Source organism: Chelonia mydas, chromosome 3 (assembly GCF_015237465.2).
Source record: "Chelonia mydas isolate rCheMyd1 chromosome 3, rCheMyd1.pri.v2, whole genome shotgun sequence".
In the NCBI taxonomy this organism is placed as follows: Eukaryota; Metazoa; Chordata; order Testudines; family Cheloniidae; genus Chelonia; species Chelonia mydas.
In genome coordinates, this window is record NC_057851.1 from 58,643,321 (window position 1) to 58,670,832 (window position 27,512).

The following is a 27,512-nucleotide window of genomic DNA, read 5'->3' on the forward strand; positions in this document are numbered from 1 at the left end:
GTGAGGGCTGCTCTCATCTTGGTATTCTTGCGCCTCAGGGCAGGGGAAAGCAAGTCACAAAGTTCCATGAAAGTGCCCTTATGCATGCGAAAGTTTCGCAGCCACTGGGAATCATCCCAGACCTACAACACTATGCGGTCCCACCAGTCTGTGCTTGTTTCCCGGGACCGGAATCGGTGTTCCACCGCATGAGCCTACCCCATTAGCACCATGATGCCCACATTGCTAGGGCCTGTGCTTTGAGAGAAGTCTGTGTCCATGTCCTCATCACTCTCGTCACCGCGCTGATGTTGCCTACTCGCCCGGTATCGCTTTGCCAGGTTCTGGTGCTGCATATACTGCTGGATAATGCGTGTGGTGTTTAATGTGCTCCTAATTGCCAAAGTGATCTGAATGGGCTCCATGCTTGCCATGGTATGGCGTCTGCACAGAAAAAAGGCGTGGAACGATTGTCTGCCGTTGCCTTGACGGAGGGAGGGGCGACTGACAACATGGCTTACAGGGTTGGCTTACAGGGAATTAAAATCAACAAAGGGGGTGGCTTTGAGAGAAACTGAATGGCCCCCTCAAGGATAGAACTCAAAACCTCAAGGATAGAACTCAAAACTGGGTTTAGCAGGCCGTTGATTTCACAGAGGGAGGAGAAAATGAATACAAACCAAATCTGGTCTATTTCTTGTTTTGAGCCACTTCATCTATCTTTATACATCTTGCTGGCAGCAGACTGTGCAGTACGACTGCTAGCCATCGTCATCTCCTAGGTGCTCGGCAGAAGACGGTGCAGTATGAATACTGGCCATCGTCCTCTGCTAGCTGCAGATTAAAAGACAGTGCACTGCCGGTAGGACTCCATCACCATGAGACGAAACAAGGGAAATGACCTGGCTGAGTCACTCCCATGTTTGGCCAGGCGCCCAGTTAAAAGAGCACGCAGGACTACGTCAACAACGGCTACTAGTCATACTGCACTGTCTCCTGCCAAAAGGCAATAAACTGCTGCTGTGTAGCAATGCAGTACTACGTCTGCCAGCACCCAGGAGACATATGGTGACGGTTAGCTGAGCGGGCTCCATGCTTGCCGTGGTATGGCGTCTGCACAGGTAACTCAAGAAAAAAGGGGCAAAACGATTGTCTGCCCTTGCTTTCATGGAGGGAGGGAGGGAACGGGAGCCTGACGATACGTACCCAGAACCACCCGTGACATGTTTTAGCCCCATCAGGCACTGGGATTTCTACCCAGAATTCAAATGGGCAGCGGGAACTGTGGGATAGCCACCCACAGTGCAACGCTCCGGAAGTCAACAGTTGCCTAGGTACTGTGGACACACTCCGCCGACTACATGCACTTAGAGCATTTGTGTGGGGACACACACAATCGTCTGTATATAAAAATGCTTTCTACAAAACCGACTTCTATAAATTCGACCTAATTTCGTAGTGTAGACATACCCTCAAGAGCCACAATGGTGTGATCTGAGAATGCTGTGAGCAGCTGCTCTCCCTTCCCTGCTACATCTGCTCAGCGGGTCAGCTTCTGGGAGGGAGGAGAGGGAAGTTTTGTTTGCTCTATTGCCTGTCTCTCTGGTGGGCTGCAGGAGCCCCAGGAAGAGCAGGATAAGATCTTGACTGGCTCTGCCTGAGCCGAGGGAAAAGGTTAAAGCATAGATTGTGACTCCTTGACCTTTTGAAATAGTCTGATCAGCCCTCAGCTGGAAAAGTTTGAACACCACTGAATTAAAGTATGCTTTGTTTATCTCCTGATGCCAGTTGACAGGTTTGAAATTTGTTGGCCAGGCAACAAAAATGACTTCTAATTCCATGGCTTTTTATGGCAAACTGCTCCACTTCATCTTAAAAATGTTACCCAATCTGTTTAGATTAAATATTGCACTGAGAACACTAGCAGTATTTTATGAGCCTTGCTAGTACTCAGTGAGGATTTCAGAGTTTTTACCTCCTTCTTTGTGTATGCTGGACATAGAGAAACCTTTCCTTCTTTAGACTTTGAGAAGCTAAATTTTTGGCCATCTAATTCAATAACCATGTTTGACACCAGGAAAAACTAACTGATTATCTTAAGCTTAATAAATGTACTGACTTCAATTCAGATATGACAATTTACACCAGCTGAGAGTCTGCCCCACTATTTATAAGGATAAAGCAACAAAGTTTATGTAAGACAGTTCACTTTTTCAGAGTATCAACACTGAGAACTAAACTGGATCAAATGTTCATTCCACAGAAACAGGAATATGTAGCATCCAACTATACATGTGGGGGTAAAGAATGTAAAAACAGCCCCAAAGTGAGACCAGTTCTCTGGCTCTACTGTAAACAATGTGTAAAATCTTTCTTTCACCAGACGTGAATGTGTAACATGGACCTTTTATATCATGGGTTAACTATTTCATGGCTACTATTTCTTCCTTTCTGATTCTGAAATTTGTGTATGACTTTCATAGATTATAAAAAGAAGCTAAGAGCAATGGCAACTACTTTTATATATCCTTTATTTATTTTTATTTTTATTTTTTTGCCGGAAGTTAGTTGTTTTGTATGGAGAGAATAAAATAATCCCCAAAAGTGTTTTGATATCTTTAGATTAGTGGTGAAATGTAAATACCATATTGTCCCATCCATTTTTAAGCAAAAGTCCCCACAGAAGTCATCCTGACCACTTGCTGATATGTTTTTATGCTTTTCTTTCACCCTTACCAGTGTATTCCAGATTGTAAACTTTTAAGACAAGGACCCTCTTTCTAGTATTAGTACAGTACCTAACATAATGGGGCCTTTTGGAATTATCAAATATAAACAATAATTATTTTATTAGCATAATAAGGATACAGAAGGTGCCAAAATGTAAATAAAGTATGTTTAGATATCTGCCCAGGACAGAGTTTCACAATAACCAGTTGAAAGCTGTTACATATTATGAGGATGTTTTATTTGTTTCTTTCATGTCTCCCAAAATTATGCTTACTTTCCCTGCCTTGCTTCTGAATGGGAGCTCTTTATTTTTCTGGCATCAGAAGTTGTAGTAGTATATTTCTTTTCTGTTCAGTTTTAGAATTGCATGTTAAGATGGTCTAATACTTAGTTCTGTCTTGAGTTCAGGGAACTAGACTAGAAGACCTCTCCAGGTCCCTTCCAGTCCTAGACTAGAAGACCTCTCCAGGTCCCTTCCAGTCCTACACTTCTATGGTTCTCTGTCTACTGGTGAATAACAATATCTTCTGTGTAAAAGACAACTTATATAAAGAATATCATTTCTGATCAAAGTTATCTTAGCTTCTTACTCCAGTTAGCGACTGAATGTCTTTAAGCTGGTAAGTTTTGATCACAGTTCTTAATGCAAAGCACACATTTCTTATGCAGAGGTACATAAATGTTTTGAAGTTTTAAAAACAAAGCCGTTTTTGAGTTATCCAAACACAAGTGACTGAAAAATTATTTAAGTGAAAAATTCTTGTTAAAAGCTCTTTCTGTAATTAATAAATGACTTATGAATGTTTACGCAACCTATAGAGAAAATAATTTGGAATGAGGTCAAGTGTAAAATCGGGTATAAGTTTTGGGGTGAACTTTAGGTTGCTAAAAATAGGAGTGTAGAATGGAGCTATCCCCTTAATTATAGTGTTAATATTATGAAGCTATGACAAAGATACACAATTATACAGCTGCTAATAGTTTATAATTGTGCCAGAATGTGAAACCACTAGTTCACCCCCTGTGGTTCCAGTCACCTCTCTCTTATTAGCATTATCTCTACCCTTTCATCTGTGTATCATGTCTTGCCATCTACATTCCACTGATTGTTCAATTAGTTCAAACAGCTGGTCCCCAGTGTCCATAGGACACTGAAGTCAGGAGAGCTCTGCACCACTGAGCTAAATGCAGGTTTGGTGCCATGACTAGAATCTTCCAATGCCTGTCTGGAGAACCTGGGCATGATTTTTGCTCCCCTGGTACCTCAGAAGGAAAAGAAAATATCTGGGGAAGAGGATGGATGCCACTATGGGTCAGCTCTGGAACTCTAGAGACATTAGTGGTGCTGTAAACTCTGGCTTCAGTAGCAAAGAAACAAAGTTGAGTAATATATTTCTCTTTTAACAGAGGAGTGTGGGCCCAAACCTAAAGCTTGAGAGGTTGTTCCTCCCCCAAGCAAATAACTCCTGTGTCTGTATCCTACCAACTCTAGCAGCAGTGAGTTCATACCCTGCAATATTGTTTATTTGTACTACTGGACCAGGACCCCATTGTGCTGGGCACTGTAGAAACAGAACAAAATGATGGTGCCTGTTCCAAAGAGCTTTCAATGTCAGTGTAAGAGAAGGGACAACAGCTGGACAGACAAACTGATGAGGGAGTAGGTACAGCTCAAGTTTAAGCAGGTCATCACTTGGAGAAGTGGGGTAGTCTGGTGTTAGATGCCCATTATAATATCTGTGTCAGCACCAAAATATTCTAAGCAGGGACACTTCACGTGACAAATAGGTACCTTGACTCCAGTGAGATAAACTAGATGAGTGGAAATCTGGTAACTGTTCCCCTTCAGAAACAGGTCTGGCCCACCGAAAGAGGTTGAGTTAGCCTCTATGAAAATGGAAGAGGGGTTGGTGGGAGGTAAGGGAGGGTCTGGAAAAGAGCAGACCCAGGCACTGGCCATCTGGTATAGTGAATGGTGTGGCAGCCGGGTCCCTACCAGAGCTGACTCCTGGCCAGAGGAGTACAGAGCAGGTGCGGGTGGGAGGGTGCTGCAGGTTTGTTGGATGCGGTTTGTAGGGGGGAGACAGACAATCATATCCGGAGCGGCCTTGCCAAGTCCCTCGGGAGGCTTCACCGGTTAAAGGCAGAGCACCGTCAGCAGATCTGCAGGGTGGCCACCTATTCAGCGGGGTAACAGCGGGTTTGCACGGACAATAAGCCTCCAGTAGTGTCCCGCGCAGGGACCCGACACCGCGGGCAGCCCCGGGAGCCACCTCGCCGCCTGTCCGCTTCCCGCGCGAGGGCTGCTCCCGGGTGCCGGCCGGCGGTGCCCTGCAGGGGGCCGCGTGCCCGAGCAAGGCGGGGGAGCGTGAGGGCGGCGGCGGCGGCGGCTCCTCGCCTCGAGGCCTTCGATGGAGCCGGCCGGCAGCGCGGGCGTCCCGGGCTCCTCTGCAGGTGGGTGTCTGCCGGAGGGGCCGGCGGGCGGTACCCGATTGCCGCCCTGAGGGGCGCAGCCCCGGCAGCCGGGCCCCGAGAGGAGCCGGGGCTGATGCCGGCAGGGCCGCGGGCGCCGCTTAGGCCTTGCAGACCAGCCGCCTGGCCTACCGCTTCTGGGCTGGCTGGCCGCGGGGGAGCCCGAGCGCTGCCCAGTGCGGGCTGCCGCCGGCTCTGTCAGGGTCGGCGAGCTGCGCGCATGGCCGGGGTGGGTCCGCCCCTGTGGAGCTGGCAGTCCTGGACTCATGGGGGCTGCCCCTTTTCAGAGGGGATACAACAGAGTTCTCAGCTGTGGTCAGTATCCGTGAAGAACCCATGACATATTTTCATAAGATTAGGGTCTGTATCCTGTGTGTAAATCCCAGGCCTTCTGCTTGTAGAAATTCTCCGTGCCCTTTCAGTTGATAGAGCCCTGCAAATCTGCAGATAGCTGCTTTTTATCCAGGGACCATTTTTGGTGGTCGGGTACAGGTACAAATTTTCTATCCACACAGGGCTCTATCAATTGGGTACAGCATGCATCGCCATGTGTACTGATCTCTTGCTATGGGCTGCTGTTAACTGCCTCTTTTGATCCCAGTAATTGCTCTATTTAGGGTCTAGGTGAAGAAGTTCCTTAAATACCACACAAGGATGTTCAGAGGGCTAATTAATCTCTGTAAATGATATTCTTGAATGAAAGATCTTATGGCAGTGCAAAGCATTGTAGATAGTAGAGATTCAGACATTTGAGTTCCGTGTATTCTTGGCTTATTTGCATACTGTAGGTAAATCTGCAGTCAAGGTCTCATTCTCCATCCCGTTGCACCAGTGTTAAACCTGAGCAATTTGCATCTGATCTCAAGACATCACTATTCTATCTGCCACAACATACACATTTCCAAAAATATCTCCAGCGCACACTTCAGTTATCCCTGTTTTGCCATTGCCACATGACATTTTCAGGGCTGATTCTAGCCACTGTACATTAGTCACTGTAACAGATTCCCAGCACCCTTTTTCTCTCTCTTCTACAGATACTCCCTCATCTCCAAGCCTTTCTGTTTTACAGTTCTGTAGAGTTACACTGATATATAAAATGAGTGTAACAGAGTAGAGAATTATGGCCTTAAATTCTGACAAACTGTTTCTAGTAAGAGGAGACTCATTAACAGATATTAATCTGGTAGATTTGTAATTGGTGCGACATAAGATTCTTGTTAAAATTTAAACTTTTATAAATTAATTATACAATTATATAACACTTGTCAGTGTTCACTTGCATAATTATCTTTACAGCTGTTAATCTAATAATGCATGAATAATGGCAATGTCCACCAGCTTATTTAAAATTTAAAATGGGAATTAATCCGGCAAAGTTCTGTTCCTTGTAACTTCATTAAAACAAAAAAGTTTCTGAACTGAAAATTGGCATGTGTGTTCTACACATAGGAGTTAATATCTTCATTCTCCTGTGTAAAAATGTAAGCCAACAACTTTGTCATAAATTAGATAAGTACAAAAAACACCTGGGGTGGAATTTTTAGTCTTAAACTGGAGCAGTTTTTCTAGAAATGAGGCAGTCTTTGAAAGTAATAGGAGTAACAGAGACTAAATGCACTAAATAAAAAATTCTATTTTAATATAGTCAAACAATCTGTCACACATCACAAATCCGGTAACATTTATGTTAAAGATAAGTCAGTATATTGACACTGAGTGGGTTTGACTCTTTCGCTATTTATTATAGGCAGGTCTGGCAAGAAACTAATTGTTTCTTAAGATTAAGGTGAAGATCAAGGCACATGGAAAATTATATCGTGGGAGGGAGAATGGAAAGTGAAGAGACACTTTTTAAAATATTCAAACAGGCATTGCTTGTATTTCGGGAAATAAATCTGGGCAACAGTTTGACACATTTGCTGGTAAGACAGAAGGACAAACTAATATTTGGCATATTTACTGTTTTTATTTATTTCTATTACTGTTGTGTCCACAATATGCTAGGCCTCTCCAGAGATATAGTGAGGCACATCACTCCCCAAAGAGCTCACAACTGAAGAAAACAAGTGAAGGGGTGGATGGGGAAGAGAAGAGACAACATACTATCAATCCTTTTAGTATAAAAAAGGAAGAGACAGTTATCCCCAATTGCTGCTCCAGCTGATTTCTTGTAGGTGTTATGGAGGAAGTGATCGTAGTAGGGAGGGGTTGAAGGAGAAGAGGTTAGGGGCCTGTCTTGCAGACCAGCTCAGGAAGAGCATTCAGTGTGGAACTGTGGCTTAGAAAAAGAGGCTGAAGGACCAAGACTGGCATAATTGATGGGGCAGAAGGGTGGGGACAATGAGAAAAGACACAAAATCAGGTAAGAAAGGAAACACAGATTGTCCAAGTTTCTCATCTTCACCTTCAAACCTTTAACATGATTTGTTGGAAGATGGGGAATCAATGGAGAGATTCAAATAGGGAGGTGACATAGTGAAAATGATAGGTAAGGAAGAGGTTAATGGGGTTTTGGTCAGTGTATTGATTTGGTATTGGAGAAGGAGAAATGCAGTGACTATCAGTTGCAGGTCTGCATCCTTATGTGAATAATCCTGAAGGCTGATCAAAGCACAGAAAGAGGTTAAGGAAGAATCGTAAAGATCTGCTGTAAGTGGAGTAGTTTCTTAAGCATGTGGAGCTTGGTATGTACCACAACATTCTCCTTCTAATATGGCACTATTCAAACAGAAATAGGGGATATTATTTCCCACAGTCCCAAGTGGCTTTTGTAAACTTAGTCTTTCTTTTTTCTTCTTTCAAATTCCACAGTGGCACTTTCTGTTCATATTTTATTCTCTTCTCTGTTTTACCTTCTCCAGTATTGACTTTCTCCATGTTATTGTGTTTTCCTCCTTTCCCTAGATCTTGACTTTTAGTCATAGTGACCTCTGCTCACTTCTTATTTATCTATCAACAGAAACCTTCTTTGACTTTTAATTTTTGTCAGTCCAGATACATTTGCAAAGTTAATTGTAAAATGAACTAAAAAAGCATGTGTGAAGTTAATCTTAGGATCAATAATGTCTGTTACAGTCTTATATTTTATTATGGTGGAGTTATAGTTTATCCAAAGGAATATTAGCAGCAGGCATGAAACTAGCCACATGACATAGGGCCTGTGTTATATGAACTGTCTTACAAAGTTATAAGAAATGTATTTTCATGTCTCCAAACAGAACCGGTTTTAGGCCATTTCAGTTTAAAAAAAAATGTTATGCCTTTAGAGAGAAATTCTAAAGGGTTAGATTAGAAACCTGCATCACTAAGTCATTCTTTAGTTTCTGAATAGTGAACTTTTGGGACAAAGTCCCTGTGTAACTGTATGTGTGTGTAAAAACAACTAGGAGTACTTGTGGCACCTTAGAGACTAACAAATTCATTTGGGCATAAGCTTTCGTGGGCTAAAATCTACTTAATCAGATACATGGAGTGGAAAATACAGTAGGCAGGTATATATACACAGTACATGAAAAGATGGGAGTTGCCTTACCAAGTGGGGTGGGGGGGGGGAGTCAGTACTAACGAGACAATTCAAATAAAGTGAAAGTGGGCTATTCTCAACAGTAGAATACCAATCACTTTTGTAGTGGTAATGAGGCCAGTGTAATCAGGGTGGCCCATTTCAAACAGTTGACAAGAAGGTATGAGTAACAGTAGTGGGAAATTAGTATGGGGAAATTAGTTTTTGTAGTGACCCATCCACTGTGTGTGTACAGGTGGGGCAGGGGAAATCTGTGGTAATGGTGCATGCCAGATTCAGTAGATATCATTCTAAATGACACAGCAAAGAGAGCTTGTCATGGAAGATAAAAGGAAGAACAGTTTGTATGGAGAATATATACATAATTTTAAATTGATCAGAAATCTCCAGCTTACACTAGGATTTTGATATTTGGTCTATTCTAATGGGAATCAAACTGAAAAAAAAAATCCTTTTATCTCTGTAAGGCTCCAGTAGTGCACACAGTCTCCCTTGCCTCAACACTTTTAAAAGTCTTTTCGATTACTGAGGGACTTGAACTCGAGTGACTACATATTCTTATATGTAAAATTTGGTATGATGTTTCTCTGGCGTACTGTGTTTAGTGACATGCCCACTAGAGATATGATAGCTAGGAAACCTGTCAGCTGAATCTGATCAAAAAGCACTGGGCCAAACCTGTCCAAACTTCTGGAGTTAATTCAAGATGTATCATAGAATTGTAGTAGCAACATTATTTTTATGGATCTTAAAATAGGGGTTTATAAACTTTCTGAGGAGGGAAAAAATCACCTTGAACTAAAATTTTCTCATATAACCTTTCAGTCCAAATGCATGTACCTTGTGCAAGTGGGGCAAACTAAGGTGACCCATGCACTTTTAATTCTGTTTTTTTGGTAACTTTTAAATGCTTGATTTTATAACCTTAACTTTCTTTTTCTTTTTGAGAGGGTTTTTGTGTGTGTGTATGTGTGTGTGTATAATGATTCATTTATGGATTTGTATTTTTAGTTATTCAAGGTGTAGGTTAAAATGTTCAAAAGGGTGTGATTTTTGGAGCTCAAGTCTCATTTGCTAAAGGAGTAGCCACATTGCCACCTAAGTCTTATTGAAAGTCAGTGGCCTTAATCACTTTTGAATGTAGAATGTGGGTTCTTATGTTACGTAAGGTATGTCTACACAGCAAGAAAAACCCCATGGCAGTGAATCTCAAAGCCCAGGTCAACTGGGGGCTTGTCTACTCGTAAAACACCGCAGTGGCGAAGTTGCAGCGCTTCAGTGTAAACTCTACCTACACCAACCGGATGGCTTCTCCCCTCAGCATAGGTAATCCATCTCCTTTAGAGGTGGTAGCTAAGTTGATGGAAGCATTCTTCCATCAACCTAGCGCTGGTCTACACCAGTAGATTAGGCTGGTATAGCTGTGTCTCTTGGGTGTCGATTTTTCACACCCCCTGAGAGATGTAGCTATATCAAAGTAAAGTTCTAGTGTAGACCAGGCCTGAGTCGCACGCACACTGTGTGGCTAAAAATAGCTGTGTGGATGTTTTGGTTCAGGCTGGAGCCTGGGCTCTGAGATCTGGTGGGGAGGGAGGCTCTCAGGCACTTTTGAAAATTGTAGCTTTGGTGAAAGTAGAAAAACTGTTGTTGTTCTTGGGTAACTTAAATGGCTTATTTTTAAAACCTGAAATAACTTTAGAGTTGAAGTGTTTGACAGTATCAATCCAGCTCACCTTTTGATCAAGATTTGACCTAATATTTTAATCTTTATAGTTTGCAAAATAACTGGACACGCTCACTATATAAAAAGATGAGTATGTTGGAGCTTTCATTTTGGGCTCAAGTTAGTAAAACTTAGCAAATATATCCACAATGTATATCTGTAAGTGTTATTTAAAAAGGATATAGTGAAGTATAAATACACTTTTATACACTAGAAGCTGCTTAATTGGAACATAAGGTGGATTTGAGTCCATCCTGATTATGCAGCTGTCCCCTTATTATTATTTATTTATTTTACATAAATAAAACACTAGCATCATGCTAGGTACACCAATTAAACCAACTTTATTTAAATGTTACTTAATGTCATATAACAGACAGCCACAAAAACAGAGAACCCAATAATAATGGGGGATTTCAGCTATCCCCATATTGACTGGGTACGTGTCACCTCAGGATTGGATGCAGAGATAAAATTTGTAGATACAATTAGTGACTGCTTGGAGCAGCTAGTCTTTGAACCCATAAGAGGAGAGGCAATTCTACAAACTGGTATGTAACCTATCACTTAGATCAGCCTCTGTAACACATGACTTGGAGGGCAGCTAACTTAAAAAAATTGGTATTACAAAGGCTATAGAGACAACTTTGGCACTTACGGGATAGTAAGCCTAACGTCAATACCAGGAAAATTGGTTGAAACTATACTACAGAACAGGATTATCAGACACATAGATGAACATGATATGTTGGGGTAGAGTCAGCATGGCTTTTGTAAAAGGAAATCATCCTTCATCAATCTGTTAGACTTCTTTGAGGGTATCAACAAGTGTGTTGACAAGGGCGATTCAGTGGCTATAATGTACTTGACCTCTCAAACCCTTTGACAAGGTTCTTTACTAATGGCTCTTAAGCAAGCTAAACAGTCTTGGTATAAGAGGAAAGATGCTCTTGTGGAGCAGTAAATTGTTAAAAGATAGGAAACAAAGAGTAGGAATAAATGGTCAGTACTGGGACCAGTGCTGTTCAACATATTCATAAATGATCTGGAAAAGGGTGTAAACAGTGGGGTGGCAAAGCTTGCAGCTGATACAAAATTACTCAAGATAGTTAAGTGCAAAGCTGACTGCCAAGTGTTACAAAGGGATCTCACTAAACTGTGTGATTGGGCAACAAAATGGCAGATGAAATTTGACAAATGTGAAGTAATGCACATTGGAAGAATAATCCCAACTGTATATACAAAATGATGGGGTCTAACTTACCTTTTAACTCCAAGATCTTTCTTTCATGGTATCATGGATAATTCTCTGAAAACATCTGTTCAGTGTGGGGTGGCAACCAAAAAAAAATAATGGATGGAGCACTCAATAATTGCCCTGTTTGATCATTCCCGCTGAAGCATCTGGCACTGGCCACTGTCAGAAGACAGGATACTTTGCTAGATGGGCCATTTGTCTGACCCAGTGTGGCCGTTATTATGTTCTAACCACATGTGGAAAGTTTTCCCCCTGTTTTGTAGCAGTTAAAGGAGAGTTAGGGTAGGCCAAAGGTGCAGGAGAGGACATGGCTAGAGGCTTTCCTCTTTCTTACCAATTCCTTCTCATTCCTTGCAGGCAGGGGCTGGTTTTGGGTGTGGAGGAATCTTTCCCAGTTTTCAGGCTCCTATCACTCAAGGCCAGTATGAAACCTGGGGGCTATTAGCAAGGTCCAGGGACAGTCCTTTGTTTGCATTATTCCAGGTACTTAGTGCCTGTCTACTGAGCCCTGGGTGATAGGGGTAGGGACACTGGACTCTGTCAGGGAACCTGGAGGTATTTTCCCAAATTCCCATGCTTACCAAATATTTCCCAACCTTACCAAAGCATGTATTTTATATTAAGGACTTCATATTTTGCCAAGTTTGGTGATTTTAAAATGAAACTGCTTTATTTATGAGCAGAGAAAGTCTGACCAATTTTTTTATGTTATACTGCATAAAGAGGCTGATGTTCTCTAGAGCTAATTATTGGAAAACTTACACTTCCTTGAGCCTGACACAGATGTGAGCTTACTCTCTCAGCCTCGTTGACTTGTGACTGTCCCTAATTTAGTGGACTAGGGCAATATTTATGGTTCAGAGATTTCAGAAAATATTAAGCATGCCATCCTTATAATATGTCCCTGACATGTGGGAAGAAAAACAAGGAATGTGGTTTAATTAGGCCACAACTTTATTAACTGAACTCCCTGGGAACTAGCCCACAGTAACTCATACAATGCAGGTCATGATTCCTTCCTTAATAGTGGAAGGCTGCCACTAGTCTCTTACTTCTCTGCAGCTGGTTCATAGCCTGCTGCGGTGACTCCTCTGCCCATGCTTTGAATGAGGGTTATGGGGCTGGAAAAAGGGGGTTGTCTCTTTGCTGTACCAGACATAAGGAGCTCCCACTCCATTTCCCAGCTTCTTCAGGAGATGCCTTCCCCTAAGTCCGCTCTCAAGTCCAGTTTATCAGGGAGTTGGACCCTCTGTAGAATGAATACCTGTGCTAGAGATGCCACCAATCAGAGTAGCTGGGCTGCCTCCTTCCCCAGATTTCAGAGTAACAGCCGTGTTAGTCTGTATTCGCAAAAAGAAAAGGAGGACTTGTGGCACCTTAGAGACTAACCAATTTATTTGAGCATGAGTTTTCGTGAGCTACAGCTCACTTCATCGGATGCATACTGTGGAAATTGCAGAAGACATTATATACACAGACACCATGAAACAATACCTCCTCCCACCCCACTCTCCTGCTGGTAATAGCTTATCTAAAGTGATCATCAAGTTGGGCCATTTCCAGCACAAATCCAGGTTTTCTCACCCCCCCCCCACCACACACACACAAACTGAGTTTGTGTGTGTGTGGTGGGGGGGGGGGGGTGAGAAAACCTGGATTTGTGCTGGAAATGGCCCACCTTGATTATCATGCACATTGTAGGGAGAGTGGTCACTTCGGATGAGCTATTACCAGCAGGAGAGTGAGTTTGTGTGTGTGGTTTTTGGAGGGGGGTGAGGGGGTGAGAGAACCTGGATTTCTGCAGGAAATGGCCCACCTTGATTATCATACACATTGTGAAGACAGTGGTCACTTTGGATGGGCTATTACCAGCAAGAGAGTGAGCTTGTCTGTGGGGGGGCGGAGGGTGAGAAAACCTGGATTTGTGCTGGAAATGGCCCAACTTGATGATCACTTTAGATAAGCTATTACCAGCAGGAGAGTGGGGTGGGAGGAGGTATTGTTTCATGGTGTCTGTGTATATAATGTCTTCTGCAATTTCCACAGTATGCATCCGATGAAGTGAGCTGTAGCTCACGAAAGCTCATGCTCAAATAAATTGGTTAGTCTCTAAGGTGCCACAAGTCCTCCTTTTCTTTTTCCTTCCCCAGAGGAATTCCAAAATAGTTAACAAAAATATATCCACTTGGTTGGAAAGGTGTACCCATATTTCCTGAATAACACATGTATCAAATATATTTTTGGTGAGTAATTACCCATCCTCCCTGTTCATATAACATCTGGCCTTGTCAACCTGTGGAGGCTTGATGGTTCCCCATCTTATCCTCTGCTGCTGCATTTCAGAAAGGTCCCTGATCTGCCCTAAATTTCTGTTTGCCCTAATGACTGCGGCCACTTCTGTACTAGAAAGTTGTATCCGTAGCATTTGTGCTTACAAACAGTGGTTGACATAGCTATTTTTCTAGAGTTCATTTCAACTTTACTGGTGCATTGCATCCTCCGAGTGACAGGTTGTATCAGCAAAAGATGGGTGGCACTGTGGGTAAGCATCCCAGTACACTGCACCACTATCTGGTTTTGCTAATTTCAGGGAATTTTTTGCAGTGTATCAGTTCTCTCAGGGAATCATGGGAATTTGGAGTCAAGTTCCTGCAGTTCCCTTTGTCCCATCTGACAGTCTTTTTCTCATGCTGAAAAAGAAAATTTCCATAATATGATCTTCCTCATACTAGTTTTCAGTCTGTCTGCCATCTCACTGTCAAAAGCACGGATGCTGAACCCGTCAGTGGAGTTCTGTCCATTTTAGAGACACAGTGCCTGATTCTTCTTCTTTGTGGAACTCGAGCTACCAGCACAGCAGCTGGTCATACAGCAATGAATATGAGAAAACTGAGGAAGAATGGATGATGAAGACAGTGAGTGAAAGTGACTAGGTGCAGCTGCACACAGTGGAGCTGTGCTTCTGGTCCCGTGAAACAAGTTTCAAGTGGTGAGATCAGATCACACTGAAAATCTGTGACGACCAGCAGTGGCTGGTCGTCCAGTACTTTTGGATGCAGAAGGCCACAATCTTGGAGTTGTGTAATGAGCTTGCCCCAGGACATCGGTATAGAGATACCAAAATGGGAACTGCTTTGACAGTGGAGAAGTGGGTGGCGATCATGCAATGGAAGATTACAACTCCAGATTGCTGTTGGTGGTAGGCAACCCATTCCATGTTGGAAAGTCTGTAGTCAGAGCAGTTGTCTAGATATGCAAGGCCATTAAAACTGTCATGGTGCACAGGATTATGACGTTGGGCAATGTGCAGGAAATACGAGATGGATATGATGCAATGGGCTTCTCTAACCGTATTGGTGGTGGCATTGCTTCTGAGTACATAAACAGAAAAGGGGTGCTTTTCCACAGTGATGTGAGCTTTGGTGCATCACTGAGGATATCTCACTGACATTAACATTGGGTAGCCAGGGGAGATGCATGAATCTTTTGGAGTACAGGACTTTTCAAAAAGCTGATAGCAGGGACATTGGCACTGCAACCCCTTCAACGTGGGGACCCAGCCTACCCTTTTTCTTTGCATCATAAAGCCATACATGGGGACAGGATCAAGGAAAGATTTAACCTGAGCAGGTGCAGTATGACCATGGAGTATATGTTTGGCACTGGATATGGTTTTGCACTAGGCTGGATCTCCGTGAGCCAAATGTTCCTGTTGTTCTTGATGCATGTTGTATTTTATATAATATTTGCGAGGCCAAGAATGAAATGTTACCAGAAGGTTAGAGGGAGGAATTGGAAAGACTGATGATTTTGAGAAGTCTGGCACAAGGGCAGTTATCAAAGCCTCTTGAAGCACATTACGGTGCTAATAAGCGACGGTCATATAAAAACCACCCTATATCGGAAACCTACTGACTGCTATGCCTACCTACATGCCTCCAGCTTTCATCCAGACCACACCACACGATCCATTGTCTACAGCCAAGCTCTACGATACAACCGCATTTGCTCCAACCCCTCAGACAATGACAAACACCTACAAGATCTCTATCAAGCATTCTTACAACTACAATACTCACCTGCTGAATGAAGAAACAGATGGTCAGAACCAGAAGAGTACCCAGAAGTTACGTACTACAGGACAGGCCCAACAAAGAAAATAACAGAATACCACTAGCCGTCACCTTCAGCCCCCAACTAAAACCTCTCCAACGCATCATCAAGGATCTACAACCTATCCTGAAGGACGACCCATCACTCTCACAGATCTTCGGAGACAGGCCAGTCCTTGCTTACAGACCGCCCACCAACCTGAAGCAAATACTCACCAGCAACCACACACCACACAACAGAACCACTAACCCAGGAACCTATCCTTGCAACAAAGCCTGTTGCCAACTGTGTCCGCATATCTATTCAGGGGACGCCATCATAGGGCCTAATCACATCAGCCACACTATCAGAGGCTCGTTCACCTGCACATCTACCAATGTGATATGTGCCAGCAATGCCCCTCTGCCATGTACATTGGCCAAAACTGGACAGTCTCTATGTAAAAGAATAAATGGACACAAGTCAGACATCAAGAATTATAACATTCAAAAACTAGTCGGAGAACACTTCAGTCTCCCTGGTCACTTGATTACAGACCTAAAAGTGGCAATTCTTCAACAAAAAAACTTCAAAAACAGACTCCAATGAGAGACTGCTGAATTGGAATTATTTGCAAACTGGATACAATTAACTTAGGCTTGAATAAAGACTGGGAGTGGATGGGTCATTACACAAAGTAAACCTATCCCCCCATGTTTATTTCCCACCCTCCACCCCCCTGGCTGTTCCTCAGACGTTCTTGTCAACGGCTGGAAATAGCCCACCTTGATTATCACTACAAAAGGTTCGCCACCCCCACCCCCCCGCTCTCCTGCTGGTAATAACTCACCTTACCTGATTACTCTTGTTACAGTCTATATGGTGACACCCATTGTTTCATGTTCTCTGTGTGTATAAATCTCCCCACTGTATTTTCCACTGAATGCATCCAATGAAGTGAGCTGTAGCTCACCAAAGCTTATGCTTAAATAAATTTGTTAGTCTCTAAGGTGCCACAAGTCCTCCTTTTCTTTTCACTTAGAAAGTGTGTCATAGCCAGCCAGTGTGCTGTTTTTTGTGTTTTGTATTACTTTGTGAATAAACAGTACATGTCCAGATTATGAATGATTATAAACATTTATGAATCTGATGAGGAACTATTGATTTGGAAGGTTGCATCTCTATTGTGAGGCGTGTAGCTGCCCCATAGCACCCCATCTTAGCAGAGTGTGGTTTTGGAGGTGCTCCCTGCCTCAATTTCCCTTCAACAGGCTTTTCAGTCTCAGGGTTCATATGGCTCAGCCCTCTGGCAGACTATTAAAGATTAAAAAACAAAATGCAAGGTGCATTTTGCTTTGAGATGTATCTCAGTTCACTGTAGGTGCAAGTCATAGCAGTTCTCCTTTTTTCCCCCTACTGGGGTTGAGTGGAGGAGATACTGTTGCAGGGAATGCTCGTGCCTTGAGTGGAGAGATGGATGGCTCAGGCCTCATGAAGGGGAAATTCTCCAGGCAATGTAATGGCTGCTGTGGTGTTGACCTTCAGAGGCTTTTCTCAATAATACTTCAGAGCGTCTGAGTTTGCTGTCTGAGGATGATGTCTTTGTGCATTTCCTGATACACACCTTGGTCCTTCTGCCTTTCCTTCAGCATGTGCGCCCTCTATTCCCTGGCCTTGTGGGCTCAGAACTCTTGAGCCGGGCTCAGAACATGCCCTCCCTTAGCCATTTCTTTTCCTCCTTATCAAGGTCAGTCTTTCAGCTGGTGGGGTGAGAGTACCTCTCAAAGATGCCTCAGCTGAGGCCACTAATCAGTCAGAGAGCCCTTATTAGATTTAAGGGACTAGCAGACCTCAAATGAGTGTCACAACTACCTACGCTTTTCCCCATGTATGAACAGGGTCACATTCACTACTGCTTGCTTTCAGGGATGTTCAGAAACATACAACATGGTAGATATATGGGGTTACTTTTCAACACTCTAGCCAGGAGAGGTAGGAGGCTGGATGTAGGGTGTCCCAGGTAAATGTATAAATAGTTCAGTAAACACTACTAAGCTTATTACAGGCAGTGATGATCCTGGTGGGTATATTGCTTATGAGGGTGCCAAAGGCCCAGAGAAGGTAGGTCCCTGAGATGGCTTGAGATCACTGGAGCCATGTGCTACTGGCCTCTTCACAGCAATGGTGCCGCTGGAGCTGGTGGTAGAATGGTGTGGAGAAACAAGGCCCCTAATCCACTCAGTGTGGTTGTAGTTGCTGGCACCTAGGGCTAAAGCAAAATCCATCAACAAGGTATAAAACTCTCTAATTTCCTAAACTGGTTTCCTCAGTTTAACATTCATGCATTTTACACAAACAATAAAGATGAGATCATCTATAAAGATTTGCACATTTTCTTTTTATCATATCCATATCTAAACATCACCAAAGTATACTTTGAGATCATCACGTTAATGAACAGATATACCCATTATTACTAGCTGAAAAAAGAGAAACTAGAGACACCAAGGCAAACCTACTTTTATCTCTGCAAATTTGGAACTAAAGGGCTTGTTAATATGAGAACAGGACACATAGCAGACAAAGGAGTGAGCAATCTGTACTTGAAACTTTAATTAGAACGAAAACAAGGGACTCAAGATGCATCAGAAGTAAATGTATTCCAAGTTCAGTTCAGGAAGCAAAATGCTCTAATAGCCTCCTCCATCAGGCAAATTTCTGCCTTCAAATATGGTTCTGCTCTGCAAAGTAACTTTGTAAAAATAGATTTTGTGGGAATCCATGCTTATTGTCTCAGTAATTTCCATATGAAATGTATTCAATTTAGAAGACAAGACGTTTTGTTTGTTTTTTTCCTATCTGCCAGCCTTGCAAATTCAGCTTTGGATCGGAAGACCAAGAGTTGCTCTTTCTTTACGTCACCCTAGTCATAAAGATCCTTACCCTGCAAGGTGCTCTGCACAGACAGACCCCTATGTGGTCCCCATTGACTTCTAGAGTCCTGTGGAGATCCAGGCAGAACAGTTTTCTGTATCACCGTAGAAGATTTTGCAATAGTAATTCTTGCCATCTGATACACTTGTGCAGCTCTATTGTTTCAGTGCAGTCACACAGATATAAATTAGGTCATAATTTTGAAAGCAGTGGAGTTGCACACACGGCCCTGCAATTGGAAAAAGAAAACTTCTGTTGATGAATGAATCGGGAAGGAATTCAGTTTGTTATCCCAGAACTGTGTTTAATTTTGTAGAACTGACAATAGTAAAACTTATTAAACTTTATTTTTTTTCCACCGAAGTTGTCAGATATAACCGAAAACTTTCAGGGAGCAGATTGGTAAATAAGTTATACAAAAATGACACCTCAAAGTGGAACCATGTTTTACTAAAATAATTCTAAGTATACCATGCATTTTTCAGTGAAGTATTCCACTCCTAAAAACCAGTTATTTTACCGGTCTCTTTAGCCATGGAAGAGAGGTTTCACTGTAAATGACAGTTAAATTCCAGTACAAAAACAAAAAGTGTTAGAACAAAATGAAAAAAATAACTTTTACAGAATTCTTCTCAAACGTACTGTAGTCTTTTCCCTGTCTTTAACCATTTGGAGTTAAAACAAGCAAATTCATTATCGTTTGGAAAATATAATTCCAGCATATAATGGCTGTACAAAGTTGGTTTTCATTTTGACAGAACTGTCAAGTTTTCCAGAAATGATTGATAAACATATTTATTTGAATCCTTAATATGCAGTAAAATTGCCCTAAATAAGTAGATGATAAATTAGATAACATCATCCATTTCCCACAATGATTAAATTAACCCATTTAAATTAATTCAGTGTGCATTTGTTTGTTTTTACATTGTTAATTTACAATGTTGTTATCTAAAATGTATGGCAAAATTAGGGCTCTCCAATGCAACTTGCAAAATATATATGTACTTTTTTGGGACCTGTACATGATCTTGGCTTTGAATTACCCAATTATGACAAACATAGCTATCAAAAAGAAGGGATTTTCTCAAGAAAGGAATGTCAGTAAATATGCATACCTTTCTATGTGCACATTTTCAATTTGTATCCGACCATCAGTGGTTTCTTTTACCATAGGTCTACAAAATAATCCACACTTCTTGGGGAGTGAGAGTACAGCAGAGTGACACAACTTTCTGACTTCCTTCAACCTGCTTTGCTAATATTGACATGAAGGATGGTTGTTGGGCAAATTTTAGCTTCAGCATGCAATGTTTTAGCTGCATAACTCGCATTAATGTTAAAAGGAAGCTGTGTAGCTAAAATGTTTCAGTATTTTGAAAGTAAAACTAAGTATTTATTAGTGCCTGCTCGTTTTCATCTTCAGTTTTTACCTCTGTTTGGATTATTGGCTCCTAAAGTTGTTTTGGCTTTGATTATGTAGCAGTCTCTTGTATGCTATGTATTTGGCGATTTGCAAGGAAACAGATAACTCTGGGTCAGTATCTGCAGTTTGCTGCTGCCAGGCTGCTGTTTTCCTATGGGTAGATCTAGAGTCGTGGATCTCAACCTATTTACCATTGTGGGCCACATATGCAGTTCTCTGTGTTAGGTGGGCAGCATCCACACATCTATATGCTACATGTATGGCACTGAGGATGTCACATGGATCGCAGCTGTGTGCTATTTGGGCCACAGATGGCCTTTGGGCTGCGAGTTGAGAACCACTGGTCTAGAGGTTTATTTTCTCAGTATTGGGTAAGCTAATCTTTTGTTGGATTGCTAGGGCAGAATGCATTTTATGCAAGTCCCTTGCCTGTTGCACCTTACTGGTTCATTGCTCAATCCCGTGAAGTGCTGAACATTGACCCCAATCCAGTAAAGGATTTTAAGAATATACATAAATTACACCAACTTCAGCAAGACTACTCAGGTGTTTAAAGATAAGCATGTGCTCAAGTGCTTTTGCTATATGGAGGCCTGAGTACTCGATACCTCTCAGGATCAAGCTTTTTTATATCCTTGCTTGGTGTTAAAATTGACTGGAATATCTGAACTGAGGTTGTAAATGAAGGAACTGCCTGTCTAATCCCTTGCTTTTTCTGAATTCCTTTTCAGGATCCCCACTTGGTGAAGTATGTATTGTTACCCAAAGTACATTATGGGTGCTATTGCCAATTGGTAGCGCTTAATTATTTAAGTCCTAGATTTTAATCATGATTTAAATCAGCAAGCAAGAAACCTTGATTTAAATCATCAATATTAATCATATTTTGCATTTGTACATTTTAGTTACTTTCCTATAGAGTGGTTGATTCTCATTGGTTGTTAACCATTAAAATATGTAAAAAGAAAAGGAGTACTTGTGGCACCTTAGAGACTAACCAGTTTATTTGAGCATGAGCTTTTGTGAGCTACAGCTCACTTCATCGGATGCATAGCATATCGTGGAAACTGCAGAAGATATTATATACACACAGAGACCATGAAACAAAACTTCCTCCCACCTCACTCCCCCGCTGGCAACAGCTTATCTAAAGTGATCCTCAAGTAGAGCCATTTCCAGCACAAATCCAGGTTTTCTCACCCTTCCCCCCCCCCCCACACATACAAATTCACTCTCCTGCTGGCAACAGCCCATCCCCCTTTGAAACCCCTCTTTATAATGCGCATGATAATCAAGGTGGGTCACCTCCAGCACTAATCCAGGTTTTCTCACCCCCCCCCCCCCACACACACCCCTTTTCCAAAAACCACACACACAAACTCATTCTCCTGCTGGCAACAGCTCATCTTACAATGTGCACAGCAATAATCCAAGTTTAACCAGAACGTCTTGGGGGGGGTTTTGCAGGAAAAAAAACAAGGGGAGACAGGCTACCTTGCATAATGACTTAGCCACTCCCAGTCTCTATTCAAGCCCAAATTAATAGTATCCAATTTGCAAATGAATTCCAATTCAGCAGTTTCTCGCTGGACTCTGGATTTGAAGTTTTTTTGCTTTAAGATAGCGACCCTCATGTCTGTGATTGCGTGACCAGAGAGATTGAAGTGTTCTCCGACTGGTTTATGAATGTTATAATTCTTGACATCTGATTTGTGTCCATTTATTCTTTTACGTAGAGACTGTCCAGTTTGACCAATGTACATGGCAGAGGGGCATTGCTGGCACATGATGGCATATATCACATTGGTGGATGTGCAGGTGAACGAGCCTCTGATAGTGTGGCTGATGTTGTTAGGCCCTGTGATGGTGTCCCCTGAATAGATATGTGGGCACAGTTGGCAACGGGCTTTGTTGCAAGGATAGGTTCCTGGGCTAGTGGTTCTGTTGTGTGGTATGTGGTTGTTGGTGAGTATTCGCTTCAGGTTGGGGGGCTGTCTGTAGGCAAGGACTGGCCTTTCTCCCAAGATTTGTGAGAGTGTTGGGTCATCCTTCAGGATAGGTTGTAGATCCTTAATAACCGCATTTGCTCCAACCCCTCAGACAGAGACAAACACCTACAAGATCTCTATCAAGCATTCTTACAACTACAATACCCACCTGCGGAAGTGAAGAAACAGATTGATAGAGTCAGAAGAGTTCCCAGAAGTCACCTACTACAGGACAGGCCTAACAAAGAAAATAACAGAACGCCACTAGCCGTCACCTTCAGCCCCCAACTAAAACCCCTCCAACGCATTATTAAGGATCTACAACAGGCCAGCAGGAGAGTGAATTTGTATGTGTGTGTGGGGGGGGGGGGGGGAAGGGTGAGAAAACCTGGATTTGTGCTGGAAATGGCTCTACTTGAGGATCACTTTAGATAAGCTGTTGCCAGCGGGGGAGTGAGGTGGGAGGAAGTTTTGTTTCATGGTCTCTGTGTGTATATAATGTCTTCTGCAGTTTCCACGATATGCTATGCATCCGATGAAGTGAGCTGTAGCTCACGAAAGCTCATGCTCAAATAAACTGGTTAGTCTCTAAGGTGCCACAAGTACTCCTTTTCTTTTTACGAATACAGACTAACATGGCTGTTACTCTGAAACCTGTCATTAAAATATGTTGATTTGCAACTAAATATAGTTTATTATACTAAATTTGAAGCTTCTTTTGCTAACCAGGGTGATACACTATTATCTATATACATTTATTTAAATAAATAAATATAGCTTAACTTACATTAATTCAGTCTTTTTACATTTGTGTTATGTTAGAAAGGGCGAATTATGAATTTCTCATTTTACGTGATGATTTTTTTACTTCTGATTTATGTCAAGTTTTATTTGGATGAAAATTCAAATTTAATTAATATACAAAACCAACTTTTTAAAAATTAAATAAAACTACCTTATGTTAAATATGCTGGATATATAAAAATGTTTATCCAAACATCTTTTGCATTTGAAACTAACATTTATTAAACAAAGGAAGTGTCTGTAGTTAGTGAATTGAACTGATTGTTTCTGGTCACTGTCTTTCAAGTTTTTAGAAATAGCAGATCTCATCCTCACACCTCATTTTTATTCATAGACTGGAAGAGGAAACAAGCTTCTCTGCTTTTTCAACTCCCAAATGGTTTCTTAACTATGAATGAACAAGTCCCAGAATAAACTAAAATGAAGAAACTATTCTCTCTGCACCTGCAGAAGAGGCTGCTGCTATCAAAAGCTGGTTTAGCACTTCAACAGACTCTGGTTCCAAGTGTTTAGCCAGTGACTTCCACTATTGAGGGGTTTGACTTTTTAAACTTGGTAGCACATGTGTACTGCTTAATATTATTTTTTGTATTTAATTTAAATGATTTTAACAGACTGTAATAAGTTTAGGCCTTAACATAGATTTTCAACTTAAAAATGAATTTTAAATAGGTATATTTTAAAAAAAACCTTGTATTTTAATTCAAATTTTAAAAAAGTTAAAAAAATCATTTTTAAAAAAGAGGAAAAATCTATTTTTATCCACTACAAAGTTTAGATTTGGTTGACCTTGGAAAGGTCATGTTTATTTCTAATAAATAAAAAAAGAAATTCCTGCCATGATCTAATGTGGAAGTTCCCTGAAAAAAAAATCCAGTTGATGTGGTGCGGGCTTGCTAATAGTATTCCATTCAGACCATCGTTATGAAGAGATTAAAGACTGCTTCCCTAACACCTGACCTCAAACTTCTTTGGCAGCTGATTAATCCAGAACAGTTGAGGGCACTCATTTAGGGACCTGTGGCTGCAAAGGCTGTTGAGTTCCCAGTTATATCTGTGTAGAACAAAGATCCCCAATATGTGGGGTGCGCCCCCTACCCCAGGGGGATGTGGAGGAACATCTGGGGGGCACGGAGGGGCCATCCCTAACCGAAGTGGGGAGAGAGCACCTTCCAGCTCCTCCATGCCTCCCACCCCCAGCTGCATTCCCAGCTCCTGGCCCTGTCCCCAGTCTTGGCGTGGCTCTGCTCCTCGCTAGGGGCAGCACCGGCTGCGGCCCCACTCCCAGCCCCAGACATACCTCCGGCTGAGACCCTAGCTTCTGCCCCCTTACCCCTGTCTGCGTCCCTGCTCCCGGCCCTGGGGGAGAAGGGGGAGTGCGGACAGGGGTAAAGGGGGGCATGACCTTCATGTTTGGGGACCTCTGGTGTAGAAGCTTCCATGCTGATGATGCTCATTTTAAAAAATAGTGTTAATTAAATTTGTGACTGAACTTCTTGGGAGAATTGTATGTGTCCCGCTCTGCCATATATTTCGTATTACAGCAGTCTTGGATGATGATCCAAGAACACTTTCACTGCAGATTTCACAAAATGTAAAGACGGTACTGTGAGATTTCTAAAAATAGCTACAGCACTCGACCTAAGATTTAAGAATCCGAAGTGCCTTCCAAAATCTGAGAGGGATGGGATTTGGAGCATGCTTTCAGAAGTCTTAAAAGAGCAACACTCCAATGCAGAAACTACAGAACCTGAACAACCAAAAAAGAAAATCAACCTTCTGTTGGTGGCACCTGACTCCGATGATGAAAATGAATGTGCAGCAGTCCGCACTGCTTTGGATCATTATTGAGCAGAACCCATCGTTGGCGTGGAAGCATGTCCTTTGGAATGGTGACTGAAGAATGAAGGGGCATATGAATGTTTAGCATATCTGGCATGTAAATACCTTTGCAATGCCAGCTACAAAAGTGCCATGTGAATGCCTGTTCTCACTTTCAGATGACACTAAATGAGAAGTGGGTAGTATTTTCTCCCATAAAAGTAAACAGACTTGTTTGTTTTTAGCAATTGGCTGAACAAGAAGTAGGACTGAGTGCACTTTGTTTTATTTTTGAGTGCAGTTACATAAGATTCTACTTTTGTAAATTGCATTTTCATAATAAAGAGATTGCACCACGGTGTTTGTATGATGTGAACTGAAAAATACTATTTTGTTTCTTTTTCACAGTGCAAATATTTGTAATAAAAACAATGATATAAAGTGAGCACTGTACACTTTGTATTCTGTGTTGTAATTGAAATCCATGTATTTGAAAATGTAGACAATTATTTAAATAAATGATATTCTGTTATTAACAGTGCAATTCAAACTGCAATTAATCACATTTTTTAATCCTCTGATAGTCCTAATTTGGAATGCCCTAAAAATAAGAAAAGTTGAGCTAGCATGACTTGTGTTGTGTGTGGGAGGTTAGTGCAACTCAAAATTGTCTGCATGGAAGGCTGCAATATTACCATCTTGTCAAGTGTTTGAGTCTTCTGAAGCAATGTTATTGCTCAGAAAGGAAACAGTAAGTAAATTGGTGGGTTTTTTATTTTTTTTATTTTCAGAGAACTTTAATAATAATTAATTGTGACAATACCCCCAATTTGCAGTTTTCTCAATTAACCGGGAGGGGGGAAGGAGGGGGGAAATTAGTTACCTGCATTGCTGTTTTTGGAATCAGTTTTGCTGAGACTAGTGTCAAATCTTAGAGAGCACTTGTTCAATATTCTGGCAGTAATAAATAAAATAAAAGCTACAGTGAAGCTACAGAATGAAAACCAGTTTTTTAAGAATTTCTAATTTAACTTATTGGAACACATCTGTCTGTCCTTTCTGTTAATTTTTTCCCAACCTTCTTCCTTAACTCTCTGTTCACCCACCAAAAGCTTTGTCCATGCCTTATCATTTTGGCTCCTCACTAAAGCAACCTTCTTCTTTCTCTGACGCTCTGCCTCCCTTCTGCCTACTGAAAGTACTGCTGCCAAAATCTCTTTCCACAAAGACCAGGTTCCTCACCTTGAAATTCTTCTTTGGCTCTTTGTCTCCTCTTGTATCGCATCTCTATTCTTTGTCCAGTGTCTTCGACAGTATCTCTGCTCTCATAGTTTGCCAAGGAAGAAAAGCTTTTGGTGAAAGCTTTTTCACCAGTTGGCATCATTACTGTAAGCCCCTTAGTAGTAGGGGCTTATTTGATGTTCATAAAGAGCAACATGCACTATGGGGCTGCAATAAGTAATTAGAACAACTTGAGACACGTCAGATTCAGAGGATGTGTTTTGAGGATGCTGAAAGCAGGGATGTAAAAAATTAGGTTGTAACTAACTTTTTGGGTTCAATTTAAAACACAGATCCTGCAAGAGGACCTCTGTGCATGGATCCTCTTGCAGTATCTGGGCCTAAATTATGGAGTCACTGTCATTGGATCCAAACATATCAAGTGTACAAAAAGACAAGCCAAGGGCATTTTATAAAGATCTTTATAAAATATTCCTTTATTTTTAGCACTTTACAAAATATGTGCTGTTTAAAGTATGTACAATCCAATACACATTCTGCAACCATGAGTTTAGAACTTAGTGTTGGGATAAAATGTGCATTAAAATATTTGCTAGAATATTTTTCCTCCTAAGGTAAGCCAGTTTGAGATGCATACTATTCACACTATTACTTTCAAACTACCAAACTGAATTTGATTACTGACATTGCCTGCATGCTACTTTCGCATGTTTCATGTTCATGCTGTATGTGATTGTTTAGATTTGTGTTTCTGTTGATTGATCTAAGGCCACACGAGAAAAAGATAATTAGCCTGACTGTGCAATATAGCCCATCTGTAAAACAGATACATAACATAATTCACTAAACAAAAAAAAACTTACTGTGACTTTTTCATTATACGATAGGAATAAAAGACAGAAAAGAACACCAAGCATGGTACTTGAAAATATCAAAACTGGCACTGGCTTTGGCAATTATCCACTCAAAGCCTCCAGAAAAAAGCAGCAAAGAATACACAGAGCATCTTGCTAAAATTATATCTGGACAGGATTTTAAATGGAGATCAAAAGTTGAAGCATTAGAAGCTGAAGTCCTTAGATTACGTCAGGAGCTTCTTTTGAACAAGATCTGTCCAAGATTCTGCTTGGAAAATAGTAAGTCTCTGAAGTTGTTTTTGAATAACATCTATATGCACTGCATTAACATTTGAAAGACAAAATATCAGAATGTTTTTGCTTAACAATAGTTTGTTTTTTTTTAATGCATGGGTAAAGGTGTCTTAAATGCAGGAATCTTTATTTTTGTTTTTTTCCAAAAAGTGTAGAGTGGTGAGACACTAGTTTTAGTTATAACAGGAATTAATGTAAAAATTTTGAGATTTACTTAGTGTTAATAAAAAAAATAAAACTTTATTCACAGTAGAAAATAAAATATCATAGGATTTGGCTGTCAATCTTCGGAGTCTGTGTTTGCGGTCTACTGCACATTGGATAATTTCAGAAGGTATCATGACAAGACTTTTAAAATTTTCACGC

The 27,512-nt window shown here is 41.5% G+C and overlaps 1 protein-coding gene across 1 annotated transcript in view; it reads left to right on the plus strand.

The window, feature by feature from the left end:
* The first annotated feature begins 4,800 nt into the window (after nt 1-4,800).
* Nucleotides 4,801-27,512, plus strand: part of MEI4 (meiotic double-stranded break formation protein 4) — a 127,672-nt gene continuing 104,960 nt past the window's right edge. The window contains exons 1-2 of the mRNA XM_043542551.1: nt 4,801-5,163; nt 26,883-27,131. Coding sequence (XP_043398486.1) covers nt 5,121-5,163; nt 26,883-27,131 — 292 coding nt within the window. The 5' untranslated portion in view covers nt 4,801-5,120. The remainder of the gene's footprint in view (nt 5,164-26,882; nt 27,132-27,512) is intronic.